Source organism: Prosopis cineraria, unplaced genomic scaffold (genome assembly GCF_029017545.1).
Source record: "Prosopis cineraria cultivar Desert tree isolate PC_DT_omini unplaced genomic scaffold, ASM2901754v1 PC3, whole genome shotgun sequence".
Lineage (NCBI taxonomy): Eukaryota > Viridiplantae > Streptophyta > Magnoliopsida > Fabales > Fabaceae > Prosopis > Prosopis cineraria.
Window position 1 is genome coordinate 43,387,732 of NW_026555334.1, and position 14,873 is coordinate 43,402,604.

At 30.1% G+C, this 14,873-nt stretch overlaps 1 protein-coding gene across 1 annotated transcript; it reads right to left on the reverse strand.

The window, feature by feature from the left end:
- Window positions 1-5,938: 5,938 nt before the first annotated feature.
- On the reverse strand, window positions 5,939-10,150 carry LOC129305316 (myosin-binding protein 2-like). Its single transcript, XM_054945358.1, is given in 4 exon segments — window positions 5,939-6,517; window positions 6,959-8,405; window positions 8,497-9,336; window positions 9,339-10,150. Coding segments are annotated over 4 exon segments (2,655 nt in total). The 5' UTR covers window positions 9,706-10,150; the 3' UTR covers window positions 5,939-6,516.
- Between the last annotated feature and the right edge of the window lie 4,723 nt (window positions 10,151-14,873).

The following is a 14,873-nucleotide window of genomic DNA, read 5'->3' on the forward strand; positions in this document are numbered from 1 at the left end:
AAAAAAAAAATTACAAGACAAATATAATAAAAAGTAAATTTGGATTTGACAAATTTTTATGCATCTAAATGGGGGATTTATTTCAAATTTAAATATCCATTAATCCAAACAAACAATAATAGAATATCCTCTGCTTTCATTTCAACGGTGTTGCCAGTTATCTTACAATGTATTAAAATTATAAGAAAAAGAGTAAAATAACACAAAAGATGCATGGACATCAAAAATTGAGATAAGCATCCCATGGGACGCAATCCTATGAAAGGTATAAACAACGTGGAAGACCTGAATGTTTGACCCGAGGTGTTTTAAAATTGAAAATTTGACTTTGCGGATTTACTTGTGGCATGCTTTCATAGAACGTGTCAAGTAATTGATTATGTTGTCATCAACAATAAATAAAGGCCCACAAGATTTAACATCGCTCAAGGTCGCTTTTGCAGAGGATTCAGCATTATTTGGGGCTAAAATGGTAAAGATGGAGTGCATCCATGTCATGCACGTCACGTTTGGAATTCAAAGTCCTCACACGTCCTCAGCTCAGTTCGGTCTTACTTAATATTGGGCCCTGCTCGTACTGGCCCAAATACTATCTCAATCTGTAATCTGTTGCTCTCTTTTTTCTGGTGAACGAATTTGTTTCATATTTTCTGCCAGAAAAAAAACAATATCTTACCGATTTTAATAATCACGCCTTGCTCGTAAATAACAGCGCTCCGATTGATTTTAATAACCGAAGACTAATTTAATTGAATGAATGATAATTTTAATTAGAAAAAAAAACTTATATACTTGACATTGTACACTCAATATGCTTACTTTCAATTAAATTAAGGCATATAAATATTTTATAGATTATTTATTCTATAATAAATTATTGTTATTAATATTATTAACACATTAAAATTTATTTATAATGATTTGATTAGATAAAAGTATAGTGAGTAGATAAGGCTAAGTATGTAAGTCTTATTTTAAAAAAATAATAATTATAAATCTTACCCTTTTAATTATATGAAATGATAGCAATTTTTTTATCGACAACAACCCCTATCCCGAGAAGTCAGGTTTGAGTTTTTAAGTGTAAAAACTTACTTGGAGATTAATGACTACTTCCTTTTGAAAAATAACAACTCTAATTATATGAAATGATAATAAAACATTTATTAAATGCGATTATTAATCGAATTTGATAATTATTCTTATATAATATTTTGCGTTGTGCTATCAATGAGGACTAACAACCCAATAGTCATATAACTTCTTGAAAAACAAAAAGATTGTGAGATCAATTCTTACAATCACCATCCACAACTCTAATTTTACTAATATTATATTTGAATACATATGAATTTGAAGCAAGTCTATTATTTAGGTAATTAAAAATGTATCTAAGTTTTATCTCAATATCTTTATAATTTAAAATTTTTTTAAACTCTTATTATTTTAAATCATAATTCAATCTCTTTTGTAATTTGACCTAAATTAATTTCAAGGACTAAACTCATTTTAATATTCAAAAAACCCTCTAATGAAATAACCCAATTGCCCCTCTGTGTTAGAAGAACGAATTCTTCGCAGGCATTTCCTAATTAGAGAATTACTAGGGAGACGAAGCAATAGTCAACCATGATCAAGTTTATGTAGAAGATTTTTGTGCAGGTGGAGAAGTTTATTTAATGTTATGGGGATTTGTTTTCGTGATCAAGCTTTGATTCCTTCCATTTGTGATTGATCACCCAACTATGCTTTGACTTCTAACAGGTTCAACCTTTCATATACAGAGATATGAATAAGATCTACCATGAAACAATGGGCTAAGGTGGAGATGTAGTTGTGAACAACATCTTTAGATGCTGTTAAGTGAAGATGGGAATAAGCAACTCACAAGAAGAGGAAAGTGCATTAGAGTGGAGTGCCTCTGTCACACTACAACAAATTTTTTTTTTTTTTTTAAAGAGATAGATCTGTGAAATTTTAGACCCAACTCACACCACTTCTTAATAGTTTTTAACCTTGTCTGACCACATCGCCGATCATCGATTGCTTCTCTATCAATGTCATTTGTCATGACTGACTATTGCTTTGTCTCTCTAGTTGTTTTTTAATTACGTGTGAAGATTTAGTATTTTTTTAAAATTTCATTTGCTTAACACAAAGTGACAATTTGGTCATTTGGTTCATTGTTTTTTGAATATTAAAATTAGTTTGGTCTTTAAAATCAATTCAATTCTTGACAATAATTTGTCTCTTAGTGTGGTCTTTTTTAATAATTTTTCCTTCTAATAATATTATGATCATTAGCTAGGAGTGACCGACCGCTAGAGCTCAATGCTGGTGAAGATCTGAAGACAATCGATGGAATTTTTTTTTTATTTTTAAAACAAGGGTAGTAAGATTATTTTACAAAAAAAATATTAATTTTAAAAAAGTCTCTAAAAACTTCATTATAATTTAGTTATTTCATGGTTCTTATTTATAGCATGTATGCATATTTCGATTATATGTTGTAAACTCCTGATTTGGTTGTTTTTTGAGTAGTTAATATAGTTTCCGGTTTACACACACACATTAAAAAAAAAAAAAAAACATGCTCATTTCGATGGTCGTTGTATGCGATTTTCTCTTTTTAGAAATGTAAAAACTGGCTAAGGCAAAAACGTTGTTGTTCAGTCTCCAGAAGTAGAGCTACCCAAACGTGCTTGTGTTATTTCTAGAATGTGATTATGCTCTCTTTATTGGAGATAAGTTTTGGACCATGGTGCTCATCACGTGAATCAGTAATCTGAACCATTTGGAGTTTTAATTTGAATGGTTTAGAATTTTATATTTTATTTTGTATTTAATAAAATAAAAATCTTAAATTTTAAAAAATCTACTTTATTATCAATTTGAATAATATATATTTAATCTGGATGATAAATTTAATATTAAATATTTTTATAATTTTTATAAATTAATTATTCAGATATATTCTGAAATATCTGAATTTAAAATTAAATTGTTTTTTAAAATTTTTATTTTAGTAAATATAATATTAAAAAATAAAAATAAAGATGATCTTCAAACTGAATTTTTTTAAAAATTTAAAAAATTAAAATTAAAATTTAAACTATACAGAGTACATCTAAATAATTAATTTATAAAAATTATAAAAATATTTAATATTAAGTTTGTCATTCAAATTAAATCTGTATTATCCAAATTAATGATAGAATAAATTTATTAAGATTCATAATTTTTATTTTATTAAATATAAAATAAAAATTATAAATAAAATATAAAAATCTGGACCCTTCAGATTAAAAATCTAAATGGTCCAAATTATTGATCATGTGATGAGCTTCACTGAAACCAGTCTCCTCTTTGTTGTTATTTATAAATTATTTTTAAAATAAAAAAATTTGGTGCTCATCAGATGATGAGTACTAAAACTGGTCTTCTCTTTCTTTTTATTTATAAATTATTTTTAAATTTTTTTTAAAATAAAAAAATCTGGTGCTCATCACTGATGAGTACTGAAACCGATCTCCTCCTTATTATTATTTATAAATTATTTTTAATTTTTTAAATTAAAAAATTTTAAATTTTATTAACTTACTCTTAAAATTTAATAAGTTTTTGCATTTATTTCTTAATAAGAATAAAAAATTAATTTTGATAATTTTTTAATATTAAATAACAGCAAAAAAAATAAAGATGCACATAAAAAATAATGAAATATCTGACAAATGTAACTAAAATTAATTTTCTATATGTGCTCTAGAGTGTGAGAAGGGTTGGCAATGACGTCATGCATGAGCAAAATTAGTTGAACTTGAATAATTTAATAAAAAAAGAGAAATTTTTTGGTAGATCATATGTGCCACATCACTTATAGTCTATTAGATTGGAATATGACATCTTGACAGTATTAATATAAATTAACTCTGATATTAATAATAGTGGGAAAAAAAAGACAAGAAATTAAATATGAATTTTTTCATAAAAATAAAATCAATTAAAATAATGTTATATAATTTTTTTAAGTTGACTTAAGACATTTTAATTAGACATGTGACTTGAATCAGATAGTAAACACTATTCTTATAGTGTATTCATAGAGCAGAAAAAAAATCAATTTTAGTTCTAATAGTAAAGTATTTTACTATTTTTTATATTCATTTTTTTCCTTTCTATCTTTATGAAGATCTAGGAAAAATATTTAAAATAATTTTTTATTCTCATTAGAGATAGAAGGAAAAAATTATTAAATTTTAAGAAAAAAATTAATAAAATTTAAGATTTTCTTGGTTAACTTCGTATATTTCCTCTTATGATCAGGCAGGTCCGATGTTCGCTATAATGCTATTGACTTCGTGGAACTTAGTGTTAATTAATTATTAAGACAATAATTGTAACGGAAAGCACTGACCGGGACAAGTAATTTAAGAGAATAATTATACATTTTAAATGTAAATAAATTTAAGTTTTGACCATTCCATTAATTTTCTAGCCAATAGTAATCCCTTCCATTATCATTTTTGGGGTGTGAATATTAATGATGGGCCCACTTGGGGCTCTGAAACGGTAATTTCAACCGGACATTGCCTCGACACGGTGGCGGTGGTTAATTAATGTTTGACTTTCTTCTCGTTGTCACCGGGAGGCTCCCGCTTAATAAAATATGATGTACTTAGACGTCGGAATATTGTCTAACCAATGTTGCCATGTCCTGTAATACTACTTCATTAGGAAATCCCTGTCTCAAGTCTCAACAATTTCTTTTTCTCCGTCTCTTCTTTTTCTGAATTATCACCGTGTTAATTTGTAAACCACGTCTTGTTTCAAAATTGGGGTGTCCTCTGTACGTAACTGTCATGTGTGGTGAACTTGTGACAGGTGAACTCCGTATTATTTATGTTTCCTTTTTTTCTTAATTAAAAAAGTATCCTCGACGAATCATAATGGAATGAATGTCATTCACCCTTTTCTTTGACGGCCATGCCCCAAAAAATAAATGGTCCGGAGAGCCTAACTTTTGTGGTCATTTTTTGATTAAGTTTGCTTTTAGTGGAATAGGTGAGCCTAACTTATTTTTTTTAAAAAAAAAAACATTTGAGAGCGACGTAGTACCATGTACCAGTGCGTGAAAACCTTTGAATACTTTGGATTCCATCTAACTATATCATTGCAATCCATAACCAAAAAAAAAAAAAAAAACTAGTTGGGATTGGATTTTTTTTTTGGGGCCAAAGTTAGGATTGGAATTAATCTTGCAGAAAGCTTATGAATTCGCCATCGAATCATTTACGAATTACGAGGACAAAAACAATTTTATACAAGCAATTACAAATACAAAACCTATATATTTCCCATATGGATTTACACGGTTTCCGTTATTTTCCATCTAAATATATAATTACACGAGCCCCGGGAGACTAAACAACTCGAATGCGCAACGTGAAGAATTCCATCTTTGATTTCATCTCCGTCTCTCTAATTAGAAAGTGTCTTTGTTTGGCGTGACGCTACCCCTTGCATTAAATGTTCTACGCGCAAACAAAAAAGGTATGGTACCAGCACGACCAAAACAAATAAAAAGTTGGGTTATTTGTGTACATGCTTCTTAATTATTAATATTTCTAAAAAATTGATTGAGGAAGGATATAGTATAATATCATCAAACAATCATGCAATCGATTACATTTAATAAAATAAGGCTCGTTGTTATTGTTATAATATCAAAGATTATCCTATCCCCGATGAGATTTGATTAAATGATAGTGATTGACTCATATAATTCAATGATATATTTTAGTGAACACAGAATAGGGACGCCCTTCAATATTTTCACGTCAAATTTATTCAATCAACTATCTGAACTAACAGGTATTCAAAACTCTGAGAACGTCGTTAAAAAAAAAAACAGAAAGGCTCCAACATAACCTTCTTAATGGAATATAATTATCATTCTAATAATAGTATGAATATAATACGACGTAGTTATACATCAGGTTGTCTGACCAATGAAGTAATGAGCTATATTTATCAGGCAATCTATGCCTCAACCTCCTTCCACTTTTTTCCGTCTCTCCTTTTCTTGAAAAATGACCGTATTAATTAATTTACAAACTATTTTTGACAAAATGGGGATGTCCTCCCTCTGTAACCACCACATGCGGTGACAGGTATAAACTCAGTCAGTTAGGGCTCTAGATTTGCAAAGCAAGTGTTTTTTGTCACCAACTTACAGAAATATTATTAGCTCACCCACACTCTACTAACAAAACAAGGGCCAGAGATCACAATCCATTATAGCCCAAATTTGCTGCTACTATTTTATGTTGTAGGAAGTGTTCGATGCAGATGCGGAGATACCTGTGCTTGACCCCCAATTCTGACAGGTTGATTCTTAACAGAAGGTTGGCAAAACCATGAAAAAATAAACATTAATTGTCATCCTCGCCCAATCATCATTTCATTACAAGAAACTGACGACGAATCTTTCTAATTCAACATTCCTATCTTGATACATCTGCAACATGGACAACATCATATTATACGAATGAAATGTTTCAGAATATCAAGAATAGAATCAATTGAATGCTACAGGTACAAACGATGAGCTGATGATATTATGAAAGGGTTCAAGAAAAGATTATACCGTGGGCAGTGGTCTATGAGTCCATTCATGCCATATTAAGCAACCACATAATATTTAGGTAGAAAAGAACAAGTTGAACTAGATGCATCCCAAATAAGTTCATACTCCAAAAGCTGATTACACTATCCCTTACCCCACCCGAAAGAACTGGCACATGGCAGTATCATTTAATGTCAATGAAAACAAAATAATGAATCTAACATAAGCATGAGATTGTATTGGGTGAGTTTATATCACATCTCCAATGGCTAAAGCAGATGATGATGTTCAATGATATAATTAAAAAACTAAATGTTGGCTCTTTAAGCTCACCATCTTAGTCTGGTGCCCATTTTTCGTAGCTCATGCAATTGATGCGCTATGTCTCGAATAAATTGTAGCCTATCATTGTCATCTCGAAGTGAATGCAATATATGCTCCAGAAGATCATGATCAGCTTCAAGTGCTTCCAGCCTTTCATTAAGGTCTGATATTTCGTTTTCAACAGCAGCCAAATTAACACTTATTCCTTGCATGGAATTTTTTCCCTCAACAGATACTGAATGATTATTTTCTTCACAAGGGGAACATGCATCACTTTTTGAAGCAACTGAGCCATCCTGATCAGTAATGCTTCCGTTAGAAGTATTATGATCTCCCTTTATAGACAAAACATTATTATCTTTTTGACAGTCTGATTGAGGTCTTTCACCATTAGAAGATCCTTGTTGATCAGATCTACTTTCTTCAGAGTTTTCAGGTCTATCATTTGGCATATTGAAGGCAATACCATTATCAGAAATTTGACAAAGCTTCCTCTCCAAACTTCTCAGACAATTGGAGATGTACAACTTTTCCTCTTCAAATTCTAATGAGATTTCATGAGCCACAGATAACTCGGCCAGCTTTGAATTGGAAGAAATGGTGATAGGAGGTACACTAAAATTTTGCACAGTGGTGTTTTTTCCTTTCAAGTCACAACTCTCCTTGTGCATATTCTGGCCCATAGGTTCATCTTCCAAGTTTAACCTATAAAATTCCAATTCTGTTTCTAAATCCTGTATTTCTTTCTCCTTCTCTGCCAGTAGATCATAAGCCTTTTCCAATTCCTCTCCATCATATTCTGCTTGCTCATCCATCATTCGCAAGTATTGGAGGGCTTCCATGTGTAGCACTGCCTTCTCCTCCTGTAACCTGGTGATCATAGCCATAGATTGATTTGCAGCAATTGCAGAAGCATTTCTTTCTTCCTCCAGCTCCTTATACAAAGCGCCAATGCATTTATTGTCATGCTCAACCTGTCGCTTTAGTTGATCAACAATCGACTCCCCTTCAATTTCACTGACACAGTATCCTTCAAGAGACCCAAGAACAGGCTCTATTGAAGCGGCCTTCTGAAGTTCTTGAATTGCATTGGAGCTTGAAGTGTTGGTTTGCATATCAAGAGCATTAACTTGTTTAATGAGAATAGCTGATGACATACTGGATCCCTGGGGAGAAGAATTGGGAGAATGTGATAGCTTTAATTCTTCATTTACTCCATTAACTTCAGTTGGAGATGGATGTTCATGTACAAGAGTAGGAACTTCTCTTTCCTCATTTGTGATAGGGATGTCATTATCATTACTTGACTTATCACGCCCACGATTTGAAAATGTTGAATCATTTCCACAGGGCGCAGTTTCAATGGATGCTCCTATAGTTAAAACTGTTCCCTCTGAGGCTTCCTCATCGTTTTTGGATGCACATCCAATAATACTTGCTTGTGTATTATCAACATCTAGAAACATTTCAAAATGAAAATGTTAGACATTCTATATTAATACATCTACATAACAAAATATATGAATTGCAAGGCATAAAAGGATTACATTTCTCCGGCGATGTGCCAGCCAATGGATGAGAATTTGAAGTTACAAGCTCAGAAAGTGCAGCAGGGAGAGAATTCTGAGAAAGGCAAGTATTCTTACTCCTTTCTGGTTCTTGATTAGTAATATCCGCTACATTAGGTGTCGGTGAAACCTCATTTAGTGAAATGAGCTCTGGCAGTTCAGAACTCAATGACTTTTGATTGAGCTGTTGCCATTTAACTTCTCCAAGACCATGGTCATTAACAGCATCAGAAACGGTGGAGTTGACATCAGGACGGTTTCTGATGTCAGGCTTTATACACGGAAATAAAAGCAAAGGCTCAGTTTTGGGCGGAACAATGTATGGCTTTGTTAGATTTGAATCGCTTGGAAGATATTTTGATGGAACGGCTGCTGTAAATTGGGGCGAAAGATTGTTCCTAGCTTCAATGTTTTCATGATTTTGATGATTTTGACTTCCAATATTGTCATCATCAGAAAATGCAAACTCAGATTCAGAATCAGAAGCAAGTTTCACCTCAGTGTACTCAGCATAATTAGACAATGAATCGGAATTGCACTTTACTGAGCAAGAAGGCTTATCACATATCCTCTTGAGGCTGTTCTGGTGGTTTCGACAGTTTTTCCTGTATATATCTGGCAAAGTAAAGTCTGGCTTGAAAACAGTTATCCTGGGAGATTTCAGTAGTAGCGATCTTTGAGAACTCAGCATTGAGTTCCAAAACTTTCCACAACAGGTACATGGCTTTGAGCCCATGGTGAACGTATCTCTATTGGTAAATGAGCTTTGAGAACCTTGATTACCAAGAGCTGGTCCCAGTTTACCCAATAATAACCTTTGAGTTTTGGAGTGGGTTTATCGTTTGGGGCGAACGACATGAGGCACTCATCACACATTCCATGACCATCTGAAACCTTATCATGAATGCGGCACGATACAAGAGATGATATTTCTGATCTATGATTGCTACAAAGTAGATTCTGATATAATTCTAGTTTTTCACCATTTATTACATGATCAATTCTCGAGCACAACACACAAGGGGTTTGCAGTTTGCAGTATCTTGCAAATGTTGTCAGCAGATATGATATCACGGCATTGATGAGAAGAAGAAATATCAAAAACCACTCACAAGCTGCAGATGTGAGGACGGTGTAAAAGCCCTGTATCCTTTGTGTTTTCACAAATGTGGTTCCACTTTTTGCCATATCCAGAAATCCACGCCAGGGCAAGTTTTTAGTTAAAAGCCAGCCAGCCAATTCAAAGCAAAAAATTGCATCCTGATGTTAGATGCCAGGGCTAAAATGACCAAAAGAACGTAATGAACAGTCAGAATGATGTTAAAATCCAAGCAAATGCATGCAATTAATAAATATGCCAGACTGAATAACGGGGAAAAAAAAGAGACGCCAGATTAAAATAGGCCTTAGGCTTAAAACTCCAGAACAGAAAATGGATGAAGATGTTAAAATTTCCTCCTCAAACAGATCAAGAAGACTCTGTTGATCCTTATCAAATACATAAATATGAGGCCCGAGATTCTAATGGGAAGCAAAATTACATTGAGTTCGAGAATCCGAATTCTTCGATCCATATATATATATATATATATAAGAAACAGTACAAACGAGGTGAGATATGGAGACGAGCAATTTTTTGGGGCGAAAGCAAAGAATGAATAACTGGAGATATTGATATGCCGCTCAAGGTCCCGTAGAAAATTTCCAAAGATTGGGTTTAAAAGAAACCGAGTTCGTTAAGAGGTCAGGAATCAAGACAATGAAAAATCATTAAAGCCAGCGTAATGCGGATGCCAATGACAACGTGGGCCCGAGCAAATTGTTTGGAAGCCATAGAACACATAACTTATGAAGTTCATGCATGCATCGGAAATAAAGCGAAACGGGGTGTATACCTGTTCTGCAGCTTATGAGAAAGAGGAAGAGGGAGAAATCAAAATTCTGATGAAAGATGGTGAAGAATTTCTTTCTATTTTTTTTTCCTTCAGAAAAATAGGTAAATAAATAAGAATAACCCACAACCGAATTAAAAAAAAGTTAAATAAAATTACAGATTACAAATTGCAATTAGAAATATAAATCAAAAAAAGAATAAGACCCTGATTTTTTTTTTTGGCCAGAATAAGACCCTGATTTACATGTTGGTTCTTCACTCAAACAGAAAGAAGAGTAACCGATGAAACCAACGGCTTTTGGCTTCTTTTGGGTGTGCTCAAAGATTGTAAAACTCAGCCTTCATTAATTTTATATTGAAATACGTTAACCACCTTGACATTATAACTTAATTACACAGACCTTCTTTTTTTAAAAAAACATACATAAATTTTTCTTAAAATTAAAATATATGTTAGACATACCTTTATTTTATATTTAAAATTCTATTTTCGTCTGTCTAATCATAATTTAACCATTAAGTTTGACTTTTAAACTTTTAATTTAACCAAAATGTTCCACTTTAACATACAAATTTTCTAAAAATCTATATTTGCAAAAAAAAAACAATTGTATACAACTAAAAACTATAATGAATATATTTTCAAATTTGTATTATATTATAAAATTTATTAATTTTTATCATATTATAAAAAATTTATTATTTTAATTTTTATCAAATTTATTGAAACTTATTTATTTATATTTTTAAAAAATTTTAAAAATAAATTTTTATTCATCACATAATATAAAATGATATAAATTCAACAGATTACATGAATTATTTAAATTTAAAATTCAAAATTTGTAAATATTTTTTTACAATGAAATTATGTAACTATCAAAATAATATAATTTAGGGTTTATTAAAGTGAAGGGTAAATTAGTAAATAAAATTTTTTATAATATAAATTTTAATTTAAAAGTAAGTTTTATTATCTTTTAGAACAGGGTTAATGAATTTAACTAAATTTTATGTTTTCAAAATAAAAAAGAGATCTGTGTAATTAAAATAAAATAGAAGGGTGTTAAGATAAGAGTGTTTTATTTCTAATTTTATCAACCTCCAGGCTCTCTGAGCCAGCGCCAGATTTTGAATTGTTCATACTTTTAAAACCAAATATTTTTTATTTTGCCATTGAATATAAATGGTACTAGTACAAATAAAATGCTTCCTGAGCTAGTGAAAATAAATAAAAGGTATTATAAACTCACAAGATTAAATAAGTTGATTGCATTTAGAGGTAAATCTTCATTTTAAGCAAAAATATATTAATTGATTCAAAGGAAAAGGAAGAACTAGAATCCATCCATTCACATCAAAATAAGGGCTACATATAACGGGAATGGGAAGCAAGAATAGTGAAATACAGAGAGAAAAAGACTCAGCTTTGGACAAAGCTGACGATTAACGCGCATTGAACAAACAAGTACCGCGACAATTATCTCTCGATTCTCTTCGCCGATTTGAGAATCAATCTAGTCTTCATAGGTTTGCTCGTTGGTCCTTTCATTATTTGATTCTTTGCCGTCTCCCTGGATAACAAGTTAGGAACCTTGTAAATGTTTTTTTTTTTTAAAGGCATAAACAATATAAAAAGGAGAGGTTGATCAGCAAGGCTGCTGAAAACAATAATTCATCAAATTTGGCCAAAAAAAAAAAAACTCCCAATGATGCGATTTTATATACCCTCATCAGTTCATGCTTGCACATAGATATTTGGTATATTTGGATTTCAATTGGATAAAATTGATTAACAGAAATTTTTTTAATTATAATTGATTATGTTATAACATGATAATATTTGAATCTTATTTCCTAAATTAATCGTGATAAAATTAAATATGTTTAAATAATTGAGTTAACATTAAATTTAGATGTTCAAATTAGGACAATGACTTTTTAAATGTAATAATTGATAAAATGATATATATACATGATTAATTATTGAAATTTAAATTATTTTATATAGTAATATTAATACTTTAATGTAAGTAAAAATAAATAAATCAATGTATCTAAGTTTAAACAAATTAATGATCATCAAACAAAAGAAAAGGTCACCCATCTTGCTCCGCGCACAAGGCCAAACCAAGATCCACAATACAAATCTAACGAAGGTATTCATCATGGGTCTCTTCCTCTAAGATGGGAGTAGTACCAGCAAATGGGAGGTGAAAAAAGAACACTAAAATATATGCAATAATTAAGGGGTGCATTTTTAAAATGAAATATCTAACAAGTAATAAATATATATAACAGTGGAATTGAAATTCCGGAGCTACTCTCTTCAGCTTTGGCAAAAACGTGGCTTGGATTGAAATAACTGATTATGAAAAAATAGGGGTGTTTGGGTGTTTTTCACTGAAACCATGGTTTTGTTACATATAATTGATTATGAAAGCACATCTAAACAGGGAAGAATCGCTGAACAACAATTGCTGCATGAGATCAATTGGTATTTATTCCCTTCGTGTGCTATTCATTGCTTAATTTGGATCTTAAATAGTATTTCCCCATGTTCTTAATTAATGATTCAATGCTCACTATATCAAATAATTTAAATTATACGACTTGGGAAAGAATCGCTTTCAATGTTGTTTTAGTGCCTATTTAGATTTTAGTTGAGTATAATAGGTTATGAAAATAATTGATTAAGTGGTATATTTTAATCATAATTGATTTTATTATAACACAATTTGTTTGAATACTGTTTTTTTAAAATTAATTTTAATATAATTAAAAATATTTAAATAATTTATTTAAAATCAATTTTAACTGTATAGCTGTATAAATTATTATAATCTTTTAATTTTATTAAATTTTGTGTCTTTTTTATAATTTTTTCCTGAGCCTTTCTTATAATTTTTTTTATATTTGTTAGATAATTTGAACGCAGAAGCTGGAGAGCTTTGAGGAAAAATCAATTTTTTTTTGGCAAAAATTAATTTTCTGGACAAATGAGTGTTTGAATAGTTTTGGCAAAAATCAATTTTTTTGCCTCAAATAATCGACTATAACGTATCCAAACAGACTGGCATGAGGGTAGTGGTTATCACTGCTTTCGTGTGTTTTTTTTTTTTTGCCCCATTAAATATAACGACAATATTTGAAGCCGCACGATGCTGGAATGATTTTTATTTTTCCAGTTAACTCCAATGATAAGTCGTAAATCCTGATTAACTGGGGCCATGGGGTGCCTTGAAGATTACTTACGTAGAGCTAGAAACTAGAAAGATTGGGTTCGTGAATTCCCTTTGTATATTTTCGAAATTATAAAAAAGAGATTAAATATTAAAATTCGAATCTGGTCAATAGTCATCTTGAAAAAAAAGTAAGTATTGATAAAAAAAAATATATTTATTCGTCTCGAACTCTTTTAATTTTTATACTAATTGTGTTATAATAAATTCAATTATAATTTTAAGATTGTAATAACATATTGATTTTTTTATATAGTTTCTCCTCTCATTACTCATTGCTTGACTTATTAATGCATTATTATTGATTTTGACCAAAAACATGTTTTATTATTAGTATTTTTTTAATTTTTTTGACATCTTTTACAAATGGCAAAAAAAAAAAAAAATCATACACACGCGGTACACATGGGAGTCAAAACCGCAACCTTGTTTGTACTTAAAAGCTATAATACATTTTAATTTATCGATTAGCATGGTTTTTTTGTGACCTTTAATTTAAAAAAAAAGTTATAATACATTTAGAGGACGTTTTTAGTGTCATTGTGACAACAAGGTCATCTACTATCTATCTGATATAAATATTAAATAGGTACTTTTTATGATTTAAATTTAAATGTTAATATATATACACACACATATGCATGTATTAATAATTAATAATTTATACTTATGTGTTGGCAAAACAAATACTCCTTTCGTTAAAAAATGAAAGATATTTTTTAAAAAATTTAATGTTAAAAAGTGCATAACATTTTTAATTTTTTAAAATATAATCATTACTTTTTTTAAAAAAAATGCACCTATTGAAAATCATTTTATATTTATTGTAGAGTGTTTAATAAGAATAAATATGAAAAGTTATGATTAGTTAAAAAGTAGGTAACTATTTTATTGGGAGTGAGATTCAATTAAAAATACTTTATATTTTTAAATGAAAAAATAATTTATACCTATATATTTTTATATTACAATATATGTATAAAATAAATATAAAGAAGTACAACTCCACAATCAATCAACTTAAACTAATAGGTCATGACACATAGGCTAATATATATTTAATCAGGTTAAATATTGGTGGGTTTCTTCCCAAGGTCATTCCTGTGAATGGCAGTTTTAGTGTGTGTTTAGATTAAAAAATTTATAATTAAAATTAAAATTTAATTAAAATTAGTAAATTGAGGTTAGAAAAAAAGTTAGTTAATATAATGTGATTTATA